We start from the raw sequence: 24,162 nt of genomic DNA on the forward strand, positions 1-24,162 counted from the left end.
GGGTTCGAAGAGAGAGAGAACGTACGGTCAATAGAAGAAGACTTGAGAAGTTCAAGAGCAGAGAGGCTGGCTGATTTAGAAGTGGAAATCTCGCAACGGGCTCTCTGGATCAGACCTCGCTTTGTTCTATTATTGTTCATGGGAAGATCACGAATCCCGATTACACCCAACGGCGCCGGAGAAGATGATGGGTTAAGTTGATTCGATAACAAATTCTCCAGCTTCTTCGGGGTAACAGCAAAGGCGCTAGAAACCGCCATAGATTCCGAGTTTATAGAAATCTCAATTTTCTCGAATTTACACAAAACACCCCCCCTTCGTCGTCCAGAAACCCAAACCCTAGAAGAGATTAGGTAGGGAGGAATCGAGAGAGAAGACAAAGAGGGGATATAATGAGATGATGATGAGAGTTTGACAAAAAAATATGAGAAAAAATTAAAAATGGTTTGGTTGAAAAACATGAAAGGAGCAGGTGGATCCGGGTCGGGTTAAGCGGGTTTTTCTTAAGAACGGGTCAATTCAATACCATTGACCCCAAACAAAAAAAACATGATTGTATATGTGAAAACGGAATCTATAAATCGGCTCGGCGGGTGTTGAACACGTTTTTTATTTATCCACCACTTTCACGCCAAACTTTTTTACTTCAAACTTTTGTATAACAAAATGAAATTGAATAATCTGAGAGGTTTAGCTTCTATTTAGGAGAATCCATGACGTGAAGAAGAAGAAAATGAGGCAACAACCAACAAGTTTTTGTTTATTATTTCTTAACCTCTTGAGTAATTTGATGCATTTGACATAACGTTATGCTGCATCATTGTTCTTTTTCTTCGTTTGTTTCTCTAGTACTGTATTGTGGATTAGGATCAGCGGCTCAGCGCTATGTTTCTGTATATTTGGAACGAACGATTCAAACCCACGGTTTGGATAACAGACTTGTGGAAAACTATTATCTAAACTAGACATGGATTAGAAGAATTCAATCCGTTCTTCTTGGATTACAGAGCAGATCTGTTTGTGTTGACAAAATTATGCACATTGTTTGTTTATTTTCCCATAGGCTTAAAGAAAAAAAAGAGCCCATTAAAGCTGACTTTTACTCCTTCAGCTGGCATTGGGCAATGTCTAGGAAGCCTCTTAAAGTCAACGCCATGGCCTAACGTCCTTTGAAATTGTGAGACTTGTATAAATCAGAACTACTTTTGTGAGACATATATTACTACTTTTGTGTATTCGATTTGCAGAACTAAAAAAAAAAAAGAAAAAAAAAAAAATCAGACAGTGCTGAACCAAACAAACAAAAAGTGATAGGAATTTTGATTAATAATGAGTAACACACGTATAGAACCAAATAACATGTCAGCGCATGTAAGCAAATACTTGTAAATGACATGGCCACCACATCATAAGCAGGCCCGGCTCAATATTGTATTGGGCTCTGTGCTAAATCAGATAGTGCGGACCAAACAAAGAAAAGGTGATAAGTAGTAATGAGTAAACACACGTATCGAACCAAATATGTGTACATATTTACTAGCGAGTATTTTAATTTGTTCCTAAGTAAGTAAAAAGTATTATTATCGTTCTCTGAATTGAATTTTCCACCAGCGTTTCTAATTAACTAGTCTTACCCGTGCTACTCACTGGAGTTAGAATAAGATTTCATTTAGGGTTGTTTTGTATATTATTTATTTTTTTTATGTAAATTTGGTTTTTCTTTTAGTTTTGTGGTTCATTGGTTTGGATTTGTTGTTATTTATTTGTGTTTTTCAGTTTTTTTTTTTTGCATTAAGTATAATCTAGTGAACTGTTTGATTTTTTACTTTTCTTGAGGCTGTGTTTGTTTACAAAATCAGTTATGTTTTAGGTTTAGTCTTATTTCAGAAATTTTAGCTTGTATAGTATAAGTTGATGTGTGGTTGTAGACGTAAGTGCTACATATTTTAAAGTTTTTATCATGCATTTTTTAGATCGTTTATTGCATTACCTGAAACGTTATTGTAAGCTTATTTTCAACAACAACACTTTGAATTGGTTTGAGTTTACTGGTCTAAAGATCAATATTGTACCTACGGCTTTAAAACTACCATCAATCAGTCTTTAGAAAAAGACTTGATGAGTTTTAAAAAAAAACCAATCCTCTTTCTACCCACGGCTTAATATAATTTTTCAGACAAAAAAAAAAAAGAGATTGGATTGGTTTTTTTTCCGTTTGATGGCAGGTACCCACGGCTTAAAACATTCATTAGTCTTTAGACAGAGGCAGAAAGGCTTATGAGATTCAGCCTCTGTCTGGTGAAATACATCAACGACTTTTTTCTCACCTCTCTTAATACATTTCCATAAAATGCTCTAAAGAATACTTCAAACTCTACACGAAACATTAAAACTAAGTGTTATTTTGATTGGTCTTGAATTTTGATAACACTGTTTTTGTCAAACCAAAACCTTTGGAGTGATCTAAACACATAACTAACCAACAAAGATTTTCGTTACGTGTAAGCAAGTACTTGTAAATGACATGGCCACCACATCATAACCTACGTAGGATTTTGAAAGCTAGTATTTCTGACTTTTTGTCTATTGTTAAAACTTACAAAAATAACTGATGAAAACTAATATGTGATGACTGATGAGAGAAAGAGATTAGAGCAAGTTTATTGGGGGTTCATATAAGGGGAGTTCTTAAATTTTTTATAAATTAATTGTGTACTGTTTGGAATATAAGAACCCATGATCTCTTAGATAAAATTTTCTCTTTTATTGGTAGGTTCTTATTTTGGGTCTCTTATTTTTGAAAATAATATTTTTTAAAATTTTAAAATTTTAAATAGAATAGAAATGGTATAAATGTGTAAACATTTAAGATTTTATAAAATTAAAAAAATATTGCATTTTAATTAATTTTTAAACATACAAAACATAATTTGATACATGTTGCCTATGATGTTTCTCTCTTGGCCAACAAGAAAAAACAATCTCTTGAAAGAACTGAAGCCCAGTTGAATGCGCGTTTGGCAATACTTGTGACCTTGGGGGAGGCTTTGAGCGGGAGGACCTCGGATTAGTTTGTCTTCAAACTTTAAAACAAAACAAAAGTTTATGTTATGATCATCGTATGTTTTATTTGTTACTTGGTGTGTGTTGAATGAACCCTATGTTAAAGTTTATCCCCGCATCAGTACAAAACAATGTATTTTGCCGACGTGCATCAGTCTCAGTTCAATGATTCCATCCCAAAAGAATGTATACACTGCTTATAGTTGAACTTGAAATGCGATTGCTTGGAAAACTGAAACTTTATAGTTCCCTGAATCATATTTCTCCTCAATGGATTTGCATCAATCATCAATTCATATAGAGATTTTACTTGCGTGACTTCTACCAGTTATTTAACATATTCAAAGCAAGGTTTGAACAAGCTGAGCCACTCTCTGGGACACACCCCTGCAACAGCCCTGTTCTTAGGTGTCAGAATTACATTTTCTACCAAGAGCCCAAGGCAACTATTGTTACTCCGAGCTCGCTCTCTGAAGAAACCTGTTCTTGAACTTGAATTTCCAAGATTTACTTCCCCTTCTTCTGCTTATGCCTTTGACTAATCATTTCAACGAACATTTCTTTAGGGACATGCAAAACATGTAATTGTGTCTTGTGAGGAACATACAACATCCTGTTGCCAAAATCAGAGGGTACTTCACCAAAAGCAATACCAAACTGTGAATGTACGTACGTGATATTTTTCCAAGACTAACAGCAGAGGCTAGCTAGATCTGTTTCAATCGATTCTATAACAGCAGAATACATTCCCCAAAGCATTCAACCATGATCAGATTCTAGAATCATCATACACACGTCTGCAACCAAACAACTAAAGTTTCTATCTATCTTTTACCAATTTCTCAATCAACTTGAAATGCTTCAGACTAAAGATCTTGAATTTATATCATATCACATAAACAAATGACATCTATAGTCTACACCAAGAATGATCAATGCACAAATCATCATCATCATTATCACTCACAAACAAAAATCGAAGATTTGTTTACCTAAGTAGCGCCGACAATGATGTTGTTGATTGGAATAAAGATGAGCTTCACAAAGAAGCCAACGAATCCCATCACTACAAACCCAGTCGCAGTACGAACAACCACTTTCGTGAATTTTACAAACAGAAACGAAAGAAAAAATCAAAACATATTCTCACCAATACACAGATCTATCTTCCCAATTGAAATCATACTCTTGTACTGAGAAACTAACCCTCTCAATCGAATTAATCCAATCTCTTCCGATTGAATCGCCTATTCCTTCAAATCGCCTCCGATACAATCTCTACGACGATTCAAATCGCCGCCGCTACAGTCGCCTCGGATAAGATCTCCGCCGATTCAAATAGCCTCCGACCATGGACTTCACTGATTCTATAACCTCCGATTAAAGCAGATCTTCCTTTCTGGGATCAACTTTGATCGGGAGAGAGAGAGAAATTGATCGGGAAAAAAGAGAGAAAGAGAGAAAGATTAATCGGGCAAAAAAAAAAAATTCTTTTTCTATTATTCTCTTGACCAATGAAAAATAGACACATACCAGTCTCTTATGATCGATTTCAGTATGTTATATAAGAGAGCCTCTTCTTTATTTTCTTTTCTTTTGATTTAATTTTAATACACCAACAATCTTACAACCCCCTTACAACCCCTGATAAACATGCCCTTAGGGGCTAAAAGGAAGAAACAAACCCAACAAACAAACAAACAAAAACATTATCATTCAACAATGCCGAATTTTTCAAATATTTTAAGATCAAAAAGGAAATAAAAATTCTTAGGCTCAAGTGGATGTTTCCAAATCCAAAACAGACAGAGGCCCAACTCACAACAAAAAAATTAGTGACTCCACCATTGTATTGTCGTTGAAGAAGCAAATTAGTCTCTCTCCACCACATTCAATTCTCTGAGACGGAGGTGAAGCTCTCCGATTGTTCTCAACACTTTAATCGCTTGCGACGGAGTAAGTATCTCCACCACTTTCCCCACCGTCGAACACCTTAGCTGATCAGCGTTGTTCATCGCCGCCGCCATCCCCGATTTCAGCACCTCCATCGCCTCCTCCAAATCAGATTCTTCTCCGTCCACCATTCCCACCACCCCTACTCTCCTCGCCGCGAGCATCACCGGCGGATCCGCCACGCTCTGCTGCACGAGCGCGAAGTCTCTCATCACTTCCCTCTCTTTCCTCCTTGTCTCCGACCGGAGACACGAGATCCGGTCTCGCTGGTGGCTCGTGAGGTCGTCCACGGAGGCGTCTGTGAGTTTGAAGATCAAAGAAGGCTTGAAATCGCCGATCCAGAGAATGAGTTTAGCGTAGGAGCTGAACCACGGTGGGCAGAAGAAAGTGAATACGTTGTCTCCGGCGATTGAAACGGCGGCGTATTTCTCTTGGTAGTATTGAAGACAGTGAGATAGGAACTGTGTCACTAGAGATTGTTGTTCTTTCTCGAGAGTGATTGAGTTAGTTTCATCTGAGGAAGAAGAAGCGCATAAGCTGTTCGACGAAATACCTGTGACGGATTAACCAACCATTAGCGAAGCTTGTGAAGCTTTGATGTGAGCTGCTTACAGTGTTTGACATGGATGGAGTAGTCACTAAGTAAGTGTGGTGAAGTGAGAGAGACGTGCTTGTACTGAGTTGTTGTACAGTGTACAATTGGTGATTTATATATATATACTTCTCTCTTTCGTTAGGAGCTTGCTTGACCAAAGAAAAATCTTTTTTTTGGGAATTAATTTATGAATATGTCGGTCCATCAACGATTGTGTCGGCGGGGCCAATTGGAGTTTTGTGACTTTTGTCTTGTGGGAGTGAAGTGTGTTGTGTCTTTTCGTCATCATTTACTGTAATTTAAGTATGGATTTGGAATTAAGTTGGGTATTTTTTTATTATTATTATTATTTTGACAACTTGGGTATCTTTTCCTTAATAATACCATTGAAATCAATAAATAAAAAACCACAGAAAAAAATGAAGTGTCTATATTATAAATAAGTCAACGGAAAAAAAGGTAAACACCAAAATAAGTTGAAGAATGTTAAGTGACTAATCAAATAAATTTTCAATGGTTTCTGATATTTTCTACGTAGATTAACTTAAAAAAAAAAAAAAAAACTTTTTAACAAGTTCCAAACATATTTTTTTGTTGAAACTATCTGGAAATTATGTCAGGATGGCGTCTGAGTGTTATGGAAACACCAAAAGTATACTGTATACAGTTAGTATCTGAAAAGGGCCAACACATGTAAGTAAAGTAAGAAAGGCATAAAAAAAAAAAAAAAAAAAAAAAAAAAAAAAAANAGAAAGGCACACGTCATATATAGAAGACGACATATGTAAGCAAAAGAAACATGTGCATCCTTAAGAAAAATAAGAGACCAACGGTTCGTAAATGCTCCAGTTATGCCGCGCGCCATCTTTTCTTCTTTACTAAGAAAAATTCCCACATTAATAATTAATTTATAAGTTTCTTTTTTCAAGTTGTCCTTTTGTCCCACACCTCTTTCGAAAAGATCTTGCTCAATGCTCTACATCAATCTCGGGGTTAGAGCCGTAGAGCAAACTATATTTCTCAATCACCACTCAAATAATGGATACTGATTTTTATTTTTATTTTAAAGATAAATATAAAGAATTAAAGATTTAGGGAGTGGTATTGGTTTGAGATTTTTGAAAAGTTCAACAAAATCATTAAAAATGAATAAATGAAAGATTGTTAAAGATTGTTAGAGAGTTTTGTTGATTAGTTTTCTAAAATCTTGTAAAGTCCTCCAAACAATCCTTGTATTTTTATGATATTTTCCATAACTTTATTTTGTTAAGAAAGTGTCTAAAATCATGAACTAATAACATAATAATTGAACTCATTAACAATCCTAAATTCTTTTGTTTTAATTGAATAACACAAAACTTTTAATGACTTTATAAAAGTCTGAATCCAATAACCCAGATTTGTTAAGATTTTAAACGACTTTTTATAAATCACAAACTAATAACACTAAACTTTAACAGAGTTTAACAAAATCTTGATCTAATAACAACAGATTCTACATAACATTTAAAAATTTTAAAACTCTATTCAAATCTCAAACCAATAACCCCCACTAAACTATGAATATAAAATATACACGTTTGTAAACTCCTAAATATCCTCTTTCAGACTTTATATATGTGTTCATAAAATGATAAATTATATAATTTCTTATAGTTTAGTGACTGGAGCGTTTTGTTTTCTACGACAAAAAAAAAATTCCTATTTTTCTAAACAATTATAAATAAGTATTACATGAAAGTTTACATGTAAATATAGACGAAAAGAAGAGAAGAGACAACTGAGAAAACACTTTTTGGAAAGAAGAAAAAAAAGAAGCAGAAAGATGGAGGTGGCACTTGTTGTTGACTATGCGACGCACGGACGCGGATCCTTTTTGAACTCGTAGCTTACGCGGCCACGTTTTCGTCACTGACCGTGTTTCTTTTGCGGCCTTCTACTCTCTCTCGTTTTTTCCATTCTTTTTTTTTTTTTTTTTTGGTTTCTCTCTATGGCGGTTCTGTGAATATAAATAATCATTGAGAATAGAAACAGGCCTTCATGTCTATGTTTTTGTTTCCCTTATTTGGGTTGTTTTTGTTTTCCTATTTGGGTTAAATCCACGAGACAACTATTGGGCCTAAATTACAGATTCTTCAATCACGTTATATATCCTTCACCTTGTTTGGTTAAGGGATTGAACGAAAAGGAAGGTACGTTGTCCAATTTTCCAAACCGCTACAATCATCATTCATGCGGAATACAGCTGAGAAAATATGAGTCGGCCGATGCAACTACGAAAAAGCCATGAAAAAAGGGAACAAAAGATGTTACTACTATCCGACCATTCCAACCCAATTAACTGGCAAAATATTTGATTGCTAGAAACAAAAGACTGAACAACACAAAGACAGGTTAACCTACCCTATTTAGCACCTATTTAAGAAAATGTTGTCCGCTTCCTTGATTAAAAAGTTATAATACTTAAGTAAAAGCTAATACATGATTAGGCCTAAATAGTAATCATAAAAAAAAAGATGCTACTTTAAAGTGGGGATGGGGATGGGGATGGTTCTAGTTCTTATACATAGAAAAGTTAGCACCCTTCCCTGCCATATGTTAAGGCTCACATTGGCCACTTGATTAACAAAACAATAACTATTGTCTTTTTCATCTCGAGCTCAATCTTTTTAGACCCCCAAAATCCATCTTTTTCTAAAAATGGACCCGAAATCCGTCTTAACTTTATTAGCTGGTTTCGGTTCAATAAAATTAAGTTACGTGTATTAGTTATTTTTTGAAAATGTAGTCTCTATACTATTTAAAGCTATGTAACATTATTTGGAACTACTTGGAAGAATGAGAAAGCTTACATCATAGATTCGACTATTCGAATAACAACCACGAATATTGCATTAAATACATTAAATTGTAGTGGGGATTATTTATGCATGCATTATTGTACTTCGTTTATAAATCATAAATAAACAAAATCATTCCTTGTGTAATACACACTTCTCCAAAGCAAAACAAATAATTCCTTTTGCATTATTATTACTCTCTCTCTCGTCTTTCTTTACATCAATTACAAAGAATTCTTAAGACAGCAAATTTGCATATTGATTTTTTAGTTTTCTCGACGTCTCTCTTCAAAAAAAGCTTACGTGTGTGAAACTACTTTTCCCCGTGATCCAACAGAAAGTGACGACTAATGATTTCATCGAAAATGAAAACCGTATTTTTTATCCATACAGAAACAAAACCTTCCACTATATGTAACCTCTTTTTACGTGCCGACTGTTTTGAAAATTTACAGAAAAGTCCCCAACAATTTAAAACACTTTAAAACAACGCACTCAAGTTTTTTTATAAAAAAAAAGTAAAAGATTCTCAAAATAGACCACACAGGAGTCCAATGGTAGTCTTACAACATCTTCGTCTTTGCCATCATTGTACTTTCTCTCAAAGCCACACGAATCAGTAGTGTTGTTAGAACGGTGGTGAAAAGCTTCTAAAAAAATGGCTACTACTTCCGATCAAGATCGCCGCCACAAAGCCACTCGCAACCGTCCACCAGTACCTCGACCTTCTTCTCGTCCCGTTGCTGTACCTCCTCCTCCTCCTCGATCAAAAGTATCGAAGCGTGTGCTTCTCCGTGTGGCTTCCGTCGCGTGCGGGATTCAATTCGGGTGGGCGCTTCAGCTTTCTCTGCTCACGCCTTACGTCCAGGAGCTAGGTATCCCACACGCTTGGGCTAGTGTGATTTGGCTCTGCGGTCCTCTCTCTGGCTTGTTCGTTCAACCGCTCGTTGGGCATAGCAGCGACAGGTGTACTAGCAAGTACGGTCGCCGGAGACCCTTTATTGTCGCCGGAGCTGCGGCGATTGCTGTCTCTGTTTTGGTTATAGGTCACGCGGCGGATATAGGATGGGCATTTGGGGATACGGAAGGGGAGATTAGGCCTAGAGCGATTGTGGCTTTTGTTTTAGGGTTTTGGATTCTTGATGTTGCTAATAACATGACTCAAGGTCCTTGTCGTGCTCTCCTCGCTGATCTTACTGGTAAAAGTTTCTTACTTTGGTTGGGGCTCTTTCAATTTCTCGTGTTTTGAAATGATTTCAAACCCTCGTGAATTTGGGGGTTCTCGTGTGTACTCACATGCAAAACATGAAAGTGTACAAATTTGTGGTTTTTTAGACACAATTGGGTATGTTTTAATTACCAATTTGTCTGTCCTTCTATGTTTCTTTGTCGGTGGCTTATCTTGAGTCACATAAACTTTGTTTGTTTGTTTTTTTTTTTTGTTTTTTTTCACTTCTTTGAATCCTAGATTGAGTGTGGGACTCTGATTTCTTTTCAAAATTTGAGACTTTTAGCTTAGGAAGACCACAGTTTGATGAAGTTGTCCGGATGTAGGGGTGTTAGGACTTAGGATTTGAACACGTTTGGTGAGTTCTCGTGTAAATTCTAGTGAAGCTAATCTTAGATTAGGGTGTACATATAGTGAATGGATTCACTTCTTGGATCTCTGCATATTTGAGCGTTTGGGGTGGTTAATGAATTAAGAAGCTGCTTAATACTCATCTGTGTATCTCTTTTAGTTTCTCCACAGTTAGCATTTATGCATGTAGCTCGAGCATCCGATAATTTTTCAGGTTTCTATTAGGTATTTCAGTTATATTCGCACGTTTGAGTTAGTGTTTTCAACTTATAATTTCTAATAGATAGCCCTGTAAGAAAGTATATATGCCAGCGTTTGAGATTTTGCATGTACTTAAGACTTGCCATAAAAAATTCCAATCTTCTTTTGGGCAACCTTGCTTGTGGAAGCACGACTATTTTGGTGATTGCTTTGTTAAGTCATCTGATATCATCATGTATGAAAAGTCTGTTGTGATTTAACTCTTGTCCAATCTTTTCTTTTTCAGAAAATGATAATCGCAGAACTCGAGTAGCAAATGGCTACTTCTCTCTCTTTATGGCTATTGGAAATATTCTTGGTTATGCTACTGGATCATATAATGGTTGGTACAAGATCTTCACTTTCACAAAGACTGTTGCATGCAATGTGGAATGTGCCAATCTCAAGTCGGCCTTCTACATAGATGTCGTCTTTATTGCAATAACTACGATCCTAAGCATCACAGCGGCTCATGAGGTACCTCTTGCTTCATTGGCTTCTGAAGCACATGGGCAAACTAGTGGAACAGACGAAGCTTTTATTTCTGAAATATTAGGAACTTTCAGATATTTTCCAGGAAATGTTTGGATAATCTTGCTTGTTACAGCATTGACATGGATTGGTTGGTTTCCATTTATTTTGTTTGATACTGATTGGATGGGTCGAGAGATCTATGGCGGTGAACCGAACATAGGTACTTCTTATAGTGCTGGAGTCAGTATGGGTGCACTTGGTTTGATGTTGAATTCTGTTGTTCTTGGAATCACTTCGGTGCTTATGGAGAAACTTTGCAGAAAGTGGGGCGCTGGTTTTGTTTGGGGAATATCAAATATCATTATGGCTGTTTGCTTTCTTGGAATGATTATCACTTCATTTGTTGCATCACACATTGGCTACATTGGCCATGAACAACCACCTGCCAGCATCGTATTTGCTGCTCTCTTAATCTTTACAGTTCTGGGCATTCCATTGGCAGTAAGTACTCTTGAAATTCTGCTTTCATGTTACATACAGTGCCAAACAAAGAATTTATAGTTTGCAGCTAATCTTATATTTTGATGCCTTTTGGCTATTGCCAAGCTGGAGATATCATGATACTATTACTTTGATGTATCTCCTGATCCTCTGTAACAACATGGTAGAGTTTATTTATGCTTATGCTGTAACTAATGCCATTGTTACGCTTCTGCAGATAACTTATAGTGTCCCATATGCCTTGATTTCCATACGTATTGAATCCTTGGGCCTCGGTCAAGGTGTGCATACTTTTAATACTATGCTCACTGCTTTTACTTTACAAATGAGTGGTGTTTCTTATAAAATTTCTATTGTTGCAGGTTTATCTTTGGGGGTCCTTAATTTGGCTATAGTTATCCCACAGGTAAGCGTTGTTCAACCATCCTTTTTTGCATTATAAGATGCTGCATGTCAATTTGTATTCTTGTTTATATGTGTCTGTCTCGATCATCAAGAAATCCTACAAAGGGAGTCCACAATCATAAGTGAAAGCAGCTTGGTTTGCTTCGTTAGTAGTCTATTCATTGTTTTATTTATGGGCCTTATGGCCGGTGATGAAAGGACACTGTTACTTTCTCTATATTTGTCAATTGGTGCATTCCTTCCCTGTGCTTGTAATGGCATTAAACTCATCTTCTGTTGTTCAATCATTATGTGTATGCAGGTAATTATATCTGTTGGCAGTGGCCCATGGGATCAACTGTTTGGAGGTGGGAATTCACCTGCGCTTGCAGTAGGAGCAGCTGCAGGTTTCATTGGCGGAATTGTAGCCATCTTGGCTCTTCCGCGAACAAGGATTCAGAAGCCCATCCCTCTCCCATAACAACCTCTCTTTTGTTATAAGGTATAATAATCATTACTATTCTTATACAGAAGTAAGTAAACACTTAAAAGTTGTCACTTCTTTATAAAAAGCGGTTATTGCAAAATACAGATGAGTTTGAAGCGACGAACGCAAAAGGGGGAGTGCTGGAAATTGGCAGGGAGATGGACCACTTACTGTGATCCTTGTCGAATTCATGCAATGGCTTCTCGTGTGACTAACTTATTTGCAGCGACTAGGACCTAATCCCCCTCTACTTTGGGATTATGATCCTTGTGGCCACGAAAAAGCCATAGAAGTTACCAGTGAAATAATAACACCATCATTCAGTTTGTGAGATATATATACACCTCTCCTTCTCGTGGAAGTCCCTACGCGGGATCTTCTTCTCTGTTTCTTTGTTGTAAATTAATGTAAAAACTTGTGTGCAACGGAGAGTTTGTAAAGGCCAATGAATTTATCGGTCCTGTAACTGTTATAAAGTTCCATTTTCTTTACATATACTTTGATAAAGAAACCTGAGATCCAAAAACTTTGCATACTCTGTGTAGTAAAAGTAGAAAGGAATCATTATTTCGTAGCTGAGTAGTCTCTTTGCTTAATTACGGTTGTAGCTCTCTATAATTAGCTTCAGCTGGTACTGAGAATCACTACATGCATAAAACTAAGCTCAACCGCATATCACTAATTTCAATCTCAAACATCCCTTTCAAAAAGAAATCTTGGATTTGCTACTACTCCTACTGGGCCTAATATTCTCTAATCTAGCTAGCTATCTTCCAAATGTTTCCTTTGGACTTTTGGTTACTGCTTAGTAGTTTCTTTCAAAGCCTCTTTTGATGTGAGTGTTTTTGATTTTTTTGATTTTTGACAATTAAACCCTGTATATTAAGTTATGTGAAATGACTTTTTTTCGACTAGAAAAACAGAAAACTCACGATCTTACAAATTTTGCAAATTTATCAGTATATATATTATTTTTCGAGAAATATATCTAATACTAAAAATGGATGAGATTCTTCGTGAATTAAATATCAGTTTGAATATTGATAGATATTTGAGTCTCAAGTTGTGATTTTTAGGTGGTTTAACATAATATTAGCTAATACAATATTTTAAATATTCGATATAATTTGTAAGAAATTAAAAATCTTAGCATGATATGTATGTATTCGATTAAAGTAGACTTCGCAAAAATGTTTAGAAGAGTCTGCTTTCGAACATATAAATCCGAAGAGTTCAATTTTGAACATATAACCTTAAACCAGAAAACTGAAAAAAACTAGTCATAATTAAAACTTAAACTTTGGTTAGATAAAATATTACAACAGTACTTATGGTGTAATGCCAAAAAGTAATAATAACAAGAAGAAAAAGAATAGTAGAATACACGTGTGGGAGCACAAGGGACCTCAACATCTGTTGGATTCGGAGAGGCCAGGGCTTATCTCATATCAGTGATATAAACAAGGACAAAAAAACGTGGTGTCACTCACCGACTCATATTGAAGAACCTCTTATTCAAAGTCAATTAGGGCGGCTTTCACACCTCCATGCTTCTAGACGAATGACAAAAATCTATCATTTTTAATCAATAGATTCGAGGTAGAGTCTCTCGTTTCACTACGATCGATCTTTTCTAATTTTTCTTTTGATTATGATTATTTTGAAGTCTTTTCCTATCCTAATCTTGTTTTAATCCTTCTCTATTATTTAATCTAGAAACGTTCTCAGCATACTATTTAAATATTGATCATGTGGTTCAAAGGAGTTTCAGTTAGTACTCTCCTATAGTCTTGAAGCGAAACTAGTTTAGTAGCTTCAAGATTGATTCATCGACAGTCACGTGAGAAGCAGAAGTTCATGTGGTTCAATTGCATAAGCATAATTGTAATTAATTTTGCAAAATTTAATATATCAATTAAAATGAGAGCCTTAAGTACATTTTTGGATACGTAGAAAATTAAAACCCCATTTTAATTTTGATACTATTTGTTATTCTAAAATGTGATAAAATCCACCTGACGAAGAAAGAAAGATGAATCTCCACTTTATGTTATTTCTAGATTGTTTTGTATATATATATTGTTAAAAAATAAACAATTGGGTTGTTGAAAGCATTCACAGTTGGCCATTTGATTCATCCTTTGTCGCCTTCGTATTTTTACATAAGTGGGAGTTTTTTTTGTCCCTTTAATTAGCCTTTTTTAGCTTTAGCTAAAAAAGATAAAGTAATTACCTTTTTGTATGAAACAAAACATTTAGCTTTTATCTTTCAAGATTTTTCATATCACAAAAAGAAGAGTTTTAAAGTGAAGTCCACCCTGTGTTTGGTTGATAAGTAGATTTTATCTTCATGTGCATGCACTTGCCCTATCATTCACAAAAATTTATATTGTCTTTTCTTAGGCTTCAATTATTGGACAACTTATTTCATCTTAACTTTATTTTTCTGCCCTCTTTTTCCATGAAGCTTCGAACGCTTTTTGACGAGTAAAATGTGAAGACTCAAAAAGATTCGAGTTATAATTCATTTGACCATAAAAAAGATTCGTATAGTTACGGACTTACGGTTTCTTTTGACATAGTTACGGTACAGTTAAAAACTCTTAATAAAGGTCAAACTCTTATAGAGTTGAAAATTTGTGGTTACTTTCTTTCCAGTTTAAATTCTGTTATGCTTCTTCAATCTTTGTTTCAAACAATGATCCATGCATACGTTCACATTTACGTCAATAATGTTTTTTGCTTAGATTAATTTGTGATTGCGCATGTTAATATTATAGGGAACCCCTAAGCCAGCTAGTATATTCTATTGTAGGCTCTTTTAGTGTCTAGCCTAAGACTATAATTAAGAGCAAGCAACTACTATTATAAGTTTATAACTATAGTCTTACGCTTAATAAAGAACATCTATATATTATATATCTAGTTATACGTCACTTGATCATATAAATTCTACAATACTAGCAAAGGCGAACGCTAGCAAATAAATGTTTTCCTTACTAAATAATTTTCAAAGGTTTGAAAAATACATGTTTTTTGTTGGACTCACTAGCTAGCTAGTGTCTTCTGGCGTGGAATCAATTATTAATGTCTCCACCTAATCTGAATATGACAAATGAATACTCGCAACAAATTCACAGAAATAAAATAAATGAAAACTCTAATTATATTTCTTTTTCTATTGTTTTATGTCGGAAAAAGAGAGTCCACTGAAAAAGAGTCCGCAAACAAATTTGAACATGGCAATTATGGAGCGGCAGAATTTTAATCATTAGTTCTATTTCTATAGTTGATATATATGTATATTACTGGCTTTGTTTGTGGTTTTACCGTCTCTGGTAGTTCATATGGAGCAACATAAAGAGGACGCATGGCACGTTTTAACTCTAGGTAAAGGAGAATCTTGTATTATAACCCGTTTGTGTGTTTTTTTGTCTCAGATCTGGTTTTAATTTCAAAGATTAAGGTTTTATGTTTTTGTTTTTGGATTTCTGGAATCTGTTCCGGAAAGTAGTTGAATGGATGTTTCTTTGTCTGGGTTTTTTTCCTTTAGTTTTACCTTGTTTGGTATTAGCCTCCAGGAGTGTTCTCTTACTTGCCGGCTTAAGTCTCTGGAAGGAATATTTTCCCTTGCCGGCTGTTTGTAATTTACCTTGGATATTATCAATGAAAATCAAATCCTTCAGACGAAAAAAAAAAAAAAATGTATATTACTGCATACCTAATGTGTACTCACACATATCGGTAACCAAAACAAAAAATTTACAATGAAATGTTCTTTCCAGAAAAGTCATTTGTTTTAAGTTACGAGTTAAGACATTTAACTACTTTCTAGTTAAGTAGCAAGTTGCAACTCGTGTGGCATAAAAAAGCAAGAGTGTTCAAGCAAGAGTGTTCAACACATGTATGACATGTGATGCGTTGATAACATGCAGCTCAAAGAATTGTAAGCAAAATTTGAAAATTGGAAGGGAACATTAAAATGTAATTATAGAAAAATATTTAGGTTCACCTCTCCATTCACCCCCTATTCTCTCAGCCAATCAAAATCTTCCATCTAATATTTCATTTAAAAAGTAAATCAAAATTAAATTAAAAAGCAAATCAAATTAAAAAAACAAATTCTGTATATTTTTAATGAAGGAAAGTTAAATATTGGATGGTTTAGATTTATAAAATTAAAATAAAATTATATGTCGGTTTGGGTTTACAAATGATGTGGTTGGAGTTTAGATTTCACAATTAAAATGAAATTATATGTCGGTTTGGGTTTACAAATGATGTGGTTAGGATTTAGATTTCACAATTAAAATAAAATTATATATTGGTTTGGGTTTATAAATGAGATGATTAGGGTTTAGATTTTACAAGTAGAAAGAAAATATATGTCGGTTTGGGTTTACAAATAAAATGTTAAGATTTAGATTTCACAATTAGAACGAAATTATATGTCGGTTTGGGTTCACAAATGAAATGGTTAAAGTTTAAATTTTATATATGTTGGTTTGAATTTATTAAAAAGCGGTTAAAATTTTTAATTTTATAATAATATATATAAATTTTATTTTCTTATTTTATAAGAGGATGAATAGAGATATTCACTCGTAGGGGTGACAAAGTATTGTTCGTAATTATAAGTCCCTCTCATATACACAATCATTCAGCAGCAGTAGTATTTTATTTATTAATACTTACCACGGACGTGTACAAAAATAGTAGTAGTATATAGTACAAAAAATAGCGCTGCATAATAAAAAGTCTACTTCTACCATCTGTTTTAGAAATTGTGCGTTAGTTGGGCAGTCGAGGTGGGTTTAGCGCCTAACGAGAAAATTGGAGATTAAACGGGGATTAATCAAAGACTAGTTTTAGGGTTATTTTATTAAATTAACAATAAAATAAAAATGTATTGTACTAAATATATGTATAATTCTGTTTATATTAAAAAAAATATCAAATAAAATATAAAACTATAGTATTGCCATAAAAATTATGGTAAACACATTAAAAACATCATTTTAAAAGAAAATTTTATGATTTTTGTTAAAAGTTATATATTAGTTATTGTAAAACATCATAATCTCTTAATTTAAATATCTAAATAACAAAAATATTTATGTTTGATTTTTATTTGGTTCTAAAAAAAAATTGGTATACACAAAATTAAGCGGAAAATAATCGGACTAGACATGTATAATCGGATAATCGATGTTAGGCGGAGATTAATCATTAATCGAAGCAGAGAGGGTGGACCTAACGATTTTACGGGATGTAATCAGTGCTAGGTTAAAACAGGGCTTCTACTTAACCTACCATATAGTGTAGTCTCATAAAAAGACGATTATCTTAAGTAAATTAAGAAAAATAGATTTTGATTAAAGCTCACTGCATGCTACACACTTTTGTTTTTGGATGTCACTTAGCTTATTCGAGAGAAAAACCAGAATTAAATTTGTTTGATCCTATGTTAATAATTCTAATACGAGAGTGAATTTTTTCAAAGATACTATTCATTACAAAAGTGATTTGAGTACAAAACACATAGATATATAATTTGCGTTAATCATAATACAAGACTACATGAAGAAAGACTCAAAACGATCTTGCAAGCTTTATAGATCAGCGTACGAAATCCGTAGCAAACCGAAGATTCCACAAACCAAAAGACGCGAATCTCATATATAGACGAAATTGTCTATATATTACAAAATAATAGTACTTTTTTTTTTTTTGTGTGGGCAAACTACAAAATAATACTATGATCTTGACTTGTTGGTTTAATCTGGTTTGGTTTCTTGGTTCTATAGACTCAACTATGTTTTTTTCGTATAATGTTTTAAATTAAGTTTGTTCAAGTTTCCGTTGCGTCAACATGAAGATTGAATAAGGTACAATAACACTAATATAAGTAAGGTATCTCTTGTTAGGTCAATAGCTTAAAATAATCTATAACACAATAACGTTTTTTTTTGTTGGTGTGCTTAGTCCTAGCTACTTAGTCCATACTCTATGGATAGGAACATGGTTTCAATATTCGTATGTGCATTTTCTTACGAATTCTACATATTCATTTTCAAAAATTATTTTATAGGATATGGTCTAAAAATAAATTAAAAAACGCTACATAAAAACAAGTATCAACAACTATCAATCAAGTAAAGTACCAATCAAAAACGCTCCTAAAATATTCCACACATATTTTACTGTATAATTAGAAAACTATATAGTATAGTTTATATCAAGGGTCCCTTTTAAATAAAACAAAATATTATTCAACTAGCTATAGTTTTTTCTTTGTTCGAATACATTTATTACATCAGCCGATCAGCGTTGTATTATAAAATAATGACGCAATAATATAATTAAAAAAACAAATAAAGTGAGTGTGATTTTATACAATTTACAAAGGTAAGCCAAATTTTTTCAAATTATTTATTTAATGGCAGCAGATAAGATGAAACACTTTGCCTTTGTTCAAAGCGCCCGCCATTATCAAACCTCTCTCTCTCTTAACCAAATCACTCCGATGTGAATTAAAGACAAAAAAAAACAAGTTTCCGATTAACTCAAAACCACCGTCACCGACATGTCTCCGTCGTCGCGGAACTTCAACATCTTCTCCTTCCTCATCTTCTCTCTTTTCTCCTCCTACGTTTCTTCAGACGATCTCCAACTCTTACTCAAACTCAAATCATCATTCTCCGATTCAAACCTCTCCGTCTTCGATTCCTGGAATCTCAACTCCGTTACCGGTCCATGTCGCTTCACCGGAATAACCTGTAATTCAAACGGCAACGTTTCAGAGATTAATCTCTCTCATCAAGGCTTATCAGGAAACTTCCCGTTCGATTCCGTCTGCGAGATTCATACCCTCGAGAAGCTCTCACTCGGATTCAACTCACTAACCGGAATCATACCTCCGAGCGATTTCAAAAACTGCGAGAATCTCAAGTACTTGGATCTCGGTAACAATCTGTTCTCCGGTGCTTTCCCTGAGTTCTCATCTCTGAATCAGTTACAGTTTCTTTACCTAAACAACAGCGCCTTCTCCGGCGAGTTCCCGTGGAGATCGCTACGAAACGCGACGAGTCTCGTCGTTTTAAGCATCGGTGACAATCCGTTCGATACGACGTCGGAGTTTCCGTTGGAGATTGTTTCTCTCACCAAACTCTCGTCGCTCTACTTGTCGAACTGCAGCATCGCCGGAAAAATCCCGCCGGCGATCGGGGATTTGACGGAGCTTATGAATTTGGAGATTTCCGATAGCGAATTAACCGGCGAGATTCCGACGGAGATCACGAAGCTTATTAATCTCCGACAGTTAGAGCTTTACAACAACTCCTTAACCGGAAAACTCCCTACCGGTTTAGGAAACTTGAAGAACCTGACTCGCTTGGATGCTTCCACGAATCTTTTACACGGCGACTTATCGGAGCTAAGGTCTTTGACTAATCTCGTTTCTCTTCAGATGTTCGAAAACGAATTCTCCGGTGAGATTCCTCCCGAGTTCGGCGAGTTCAAGGATCTTGTTAACCTCTCTCTCTATACCAACAAGCTAACCGGTTCGTTACCTCAAGGACTCGGTTCGTTTTCTGATTTTGATTTCATCGACGCGTCTGAGAATTACTTAACCGGACCGATCCCTCCTGATATGTGCAAGAACGGGAAGATGAAAGCTCTGCTTCTCTTACAGAACAATCTCACTGGCTCTATACCTGACACGTACGCTAACTGTTTGACTATGCAACGGTTCAGAGTTAGCGACAACTCCCTCAACGGAACTGTTCCCGCGGGGCTTTGGGGCTTACCGAAGCTAGAGATCATCGATATAGCTATGAACAACTTCGAAGGTCCAATCACTGCTGATATAAAGAACGGTAAAATGCTTGGAGCGTTGTATCTAGGGTTCAACAAGTTGTCTGATGAACTGCCTGAGGAGATTGGTGACACAGTGTCTCTAACCAAGGTTGAGCTTAATAATAATCTCTTCTCCGGGAAGATTCCAAACTCGATAGGGAAACTCAAGGGACTTAGCAGTCTCAAGATGCAGGGGAATAGCTTCTCCGGTGAGATACCTGACTCTATCGGATCATGTTCGATGCTCAGCGAAATGAACATGGCTCAAAACTCGTTATCCGGCGAAATCCCGCACAGGCTTGGATCTCTTCCGACGCTCAACGCTTTGAATCTTTCGGACAATAAGCTCTCTGGGATGATCCCTGAGAGTTTGTCGTCTCTAAGGCTTAGCCTTCTTGATCTGTCTAACAACAGATTATCAGGTCGTATCCCTCAGAGTTTGTCATCATATAAGGAAAGCTTCAACGGCAATCCTGGACTATGCAGCATGACGATCGAATCGTTTAACCGTTGCATAAGTCCTTCAAGATCGCATGGAGACACTCGCGTATTCGTGCTGTGTATAGTTTTCGGCTCACTGATCTTGCTTGCGTCTCTTGTGTTTTTCTTGTACCTCAAGAAAAGTGAGAAGAAGCAAGGTCGTTCGCTTAAACATGAATCTTGGAGTATAAAGTCGTTCCGAAGGATGAGTTTCACCGAAGATGATATCATTGATTCAATCAAAGAAGAGAATTTGATCGGTAGAGGAGGTTGTGGCGATGTGTACAGAGTAGTACTTGGTGATGGCAAAGAAGTTGCGGTCAAACATATTCGGTGTAGTAGTAATACTCAGAAAAATTTCAGCAGTGCTATGCCGATTCTCACTGAACGGGAAGGAAGATCGAAAGAGTTTGAAACAGAGGTGCAAACGTTAAGCTCTATACGGCACTTAAACGTGGTGAAACTCTATTGTAGTATCACGAGCGATGACTCGAGCTTGCTGGTGTATGAGTATTTGCCTAATGGGAGCTTATGGGACATGCTTCACTCTTGCAAGAAGTCCAATCTCGGTTGGGAAACACGGTATGATATTGCTCTTGGTGCAGCGAAAGGGCTTGAGTACTTGCATCATGGGTATGAGAAACCGGTGATTCACCGTGACGTTAAGTCAAGTAATATATTGCTAGATGAGTTCTTGAAACCTAGGATAGCAGATTTCGGTCTTGCCAAGATTCTTCAGGCCAGCAATGGTGGTCCAGATTCCACCCATGTTGTTGCGGGAACCTATGGCTACATAGCTCCAGGTAAATAAAGAGACCTAACTCTTATATCATCAGCTTATCATGGTCTTTACATTTTGATGTTACATATTAACATATAAAAATTCTTGTTGCAGAGTATGGATACGCGTCAAAAGTAACTGAGAAATGCGATGTATATAGCTTCGGGGTAGTGTTAATGGAGCTGGTGACAGGGAAAAAACCAATAGAGGCAGAGTATGGAGAGAGCAAAGACATAGTGGACTGGGTGAGCAACAATCTAAAGAGCAAAGAGAGTGTGATGGAGATTGTGGACAAGAAGTTAGGAGAAATGTATAAAGAAGACGCGATCAAGTTGCTAAGGATAGCGATCCTCTGTACCGCGAGACTACCTGGACTAAGACCGACGATGAGGAGCGTGGTTCAGATGATCGAGGATGCTGAACCGTGCAGGTTGATGGGGATTGTGATAAGCAAAGAGAGTGATGTCAAGATCAAAGAAATAAGTTGATGATTGATGAACCAAAAATCTCTCTCTTTTTGGGGTCTGTTTTGGTAACTATGAAACTTTATTACGAAGACGTAAAGAGTTTAGATGGAGAATGTGAGTCCAGTACTCCAGGTTAATGAAGAAATCATAGGTAATGTAATGATCAGATGTAAACTATGTCTTGTAATTGTAGAATTTTGGTTTTAAGGTTTTCGAAATTAGTTAATCAATGTCAGTCAACAACTATAATGTGAAATTTATGGTATTTATGCACTATACTTTGCTAAAACAAGTGCATATTCCGACATAGGTGCACTCGCAGTCTCGCACATACATATGTCCTACTCGATTCTTTTTATTTTGTAAGCCATTCTCAAACCAAAAAGAAAAAAAAAAAATCTCAAACGAAATCAAAACCAAATTGGATACTTGGTGTGATGTGATGAAGTGACAAATTTATTATCGTAAGCGAGGCTACATATAAATCAAAGAATAATATCCTCCCTTGTGATATAGTACAAAAGTTGGTCAACATGTGGTACGTGTGCTCAATATAAAACTTTTTGTAGTTGCCGACTTTGACCAACATAATAAAAGAGAAGTGTATACTTTTCTTCACTCTTCACAAGCAGACAGTAATGCTTCTGATCTGCATTGTTTCGAACGTTAAAATTTGTACTGTAGTTCTAAATCTGCTGGGCACTTGATGAGTTAACAACTTATCTCTATTATATTTGCTGGAAAACATCTTTCATAATTTGCATTATTAGTTACAAAACTAAAATAAAAAATTGATAATGAACCATTTGTTATATGGTGGTACCTAACAGTCTAACACCTTGCCAGAAGACTAATCTTACAACTTTTATTTCAGTATTTAACATACTGAAAGCTGTCTTCCCCCATCTTTTTCTTCCCTTGGTTTGCAATTCAATCCAAAGCCAATGATTGATAGCACACTCACAAGTCACAACATATGATTAAAGTAAATCAAATTGTTTTCCACATGATGCAATTGACTAGAGAGAAAACACTAAAAAAACATGCATTAGTAATTAGTTAGATAATGTGTGGTGGACCAAAACCCCACTAAATGGCCCAGTCTTGTTAGTGTTTGAACTTGATTTTGTAAGACTTATCACCTTCATTGGGCTAAAAGCCAGATCCCACCGGTTAAGCCATCATAAATCTTGATGTGTTTTTTGGACAAATTAATCGTGCGTAGCCATAGAACCAAACCAATTCACTATCTATTACGAACCGCCGGTCCGGACTAAACCATTCTAATGCGTCTCATAGCTTAAACGATACAAGCGCAAAAAAGTCAAAACCGTACAACCAGTTTGAGGTTACATACAATTAATAACTTCTTCCGATTTCTCCTACTAATATACAACAGTTTCTTTTGTATCTTTTTCTACCTGAAAAAATTTTCTGCATAATCAAGATTTGTCAGCGGAATAGATCTTGGAATGACCACATTATGAATCTTGCAAAGATATCAGACTCCAAGAATTCAATGTGAGCAGCGCGGCCGATGAATGAGTTCAGGTTACGACCATACAAGGTTGTGTCGAAGTTGACATCGCAGCGCATGAACACTCTCTGGTGGTGCGGAGTTTCTGGGGACGGACCACGTATTTGATCCATGCAGTTATTAAGCATCTCCAAGAAAGCAACTCCTTTCTTTGAGTTGTCGAAAGAAGCTGGTTGGCAAGATTCGATCCTGGCTGAGTGATATGGAACATACCCATCCTGTCATAGCAAAAACAAGACTCCTAAGTACAAAATAAAAAATTCGTCGCAACTTAGAATCAAATGAACCAAGATTTTTGCATTTATGATCAAAATATCCTTGTCTCTACAATTTTGTATTGGTAAAGTTTACAGAACCAGAGATCATTCAGATTAATTACTATCATATTCCAAAAGTATAATGGAATGTACCTGAGGGGAAGACAGCAGAATTATATTTTTGAAACTGCCCAAAGTCTTTTGCTGAAAAAATTTTCAAAACCGACATTAGAACCACAGAACAAAGGTCTGTTTGTAACTAATGGTACAAAACCTTGATGAAATGTTAAAGACTTTTCGCTACCTTGCAGAGCTTGTAAATGAAAGTATTCTGGAGATCAGGATCATCTGTGAGTGTAAGCTGATGAATAACCTGAGTACTCTTTAACTTCTTCAGGAGCCAAAGTCCAGAATTAAACAAGGAATTTGAACTGTATAGATAACCCAAATGTGGACCCGAAAGTGATAGATAAGTATGAAAATACTTCCTGTATGGATCCATCAAACTATCTGCAACAAAATATAAGAAGTCGCTGAGAATGATAAACACCAGTAGTACCCAGCTAAAAAATTCATTTTAGTTATTGTCTGAGAGAGATTCTAGGAACATACCAGCTATTGCAGCTCTGATGATGACGTTACCGATTGAATGTCCAACAAAACTCAG

At 35.7% G+C, this 24,162-nt stretch overlaps 4 protein-coding genes and 1 pseudogene across 5 annotated transcripts in view; 2 read left to right on the plus strand and 3 right to left on the minus strand.

Moving 5' to 3' along the window:
• LOC104755205 (glutamyl-tRNA reductase 2, chloroplastic) overlaps positions 1 to 426 on the minus strand; it is a 2,385-nt gene extending 1,959 nt beyond the window's left edge. The window contains exon 1 of the mRNA XM_010477552.2: positions 26 to 426. Coding sequence (XP_010475854.1) covers positions 26 to 260 — 235 coding nt within the window. The 5' untranslated portion in view covers positions 261 to 426. The remainder of the gene's footprint in view (positions 1 to 25) is intronic.
• On the minus strand, positions 4,623 to 5,948 carry LOC104755206 (annotated as a pseudogene).
• On the plus strand, positions 8,961 to 12,611 carry LOC104755207 (sucrose transport protein SUC4-like). The gene is made up of 6 exons (XM_010477554.2): positions 8,961 to 9,650; positions 10,518 to 11,245; positions 11,463 to 11,526; positions 11,608 to 11,651; positions 11,952 to 12,131; positions 12,222 to 12,611. The coding sequence occupies exons 1-5, from the start codon at positions 9,110 to 9,112 to the stop codon at positions 12,108 to 12,110; spliced, it is 1,536 nt and encodes a 511-aa protein (XP_010475856.1). The 5' UTR covers positions 8,961 to 9,109; the 3' UTR covers positions 12,111 to 12,131; positions 12,222 to 12,611.
• On the plus strand, positions 18,574 to 21,974 carry LOC104755208 (receptor-like protein kinase HAIKU2). Its single transcript, XM_010477555.2, has 2 exons — positions 18,574 to 21,256; positions 21,349 to 21,974. Exons 1-2 carry the CDS (start codon positions 18,703 to 18,705, stop codon positions 21,720 to 21,722), a joined length of 2,928 nt encoding a protein of 975 aa, XP_010475857.1. The 5' UTR covers positions 18,574 to 18,702; the 3' UTR covers positions 21,723 to 21,974.
• The window catches only part of LOC104759138 (protein FAM135B-like), a 10,409-nt gene continuing 9,178 nt past the window's right edge, over positions 22,932 to 24,162 (minus strand). For both annotated transcript variants that reach the window (XM_019239100.1, XM_010482101.2), the window contains exons 13-16: positions 24,108 to 24,157; positions 23,800 to 24,005; positions 23,649 to 23,699; positions 22,932 to 23,456 (exon numbers count right to left, since the gene is read on the minus strand). In XM_019239100.1, the coding sequence (XP_019094645.1) occupies positions 23,154 to 23,456; positions 23,649 to 23,699; positions 23,800 to 24,005; positions 24,108 to 24,157 (610 nt within the window). In that variant the 3' untranslated portion in view covers positions 22,932 to 23,153. The remainder of the gene's footprint in view (positions 23,457 to 23,648; positions 23,700 to 23,799; positions 24,006 to 24,107; positions 24,158 to 24,162) is intronic.

Source organism: Camelina sativa, chromosome 17 (assembly GCF_000633955.1).
Source record: "Camelina sativa cultivar DH55 chromosome 17, Cs, whole genome shotgun sequence".
Lineage (NCBI taxonomy): Eukaryota > Viridiplantae > Streptophyta > Magnoliopsida > Brassicales > Brassicaceae > Camelina > Camelina sativa.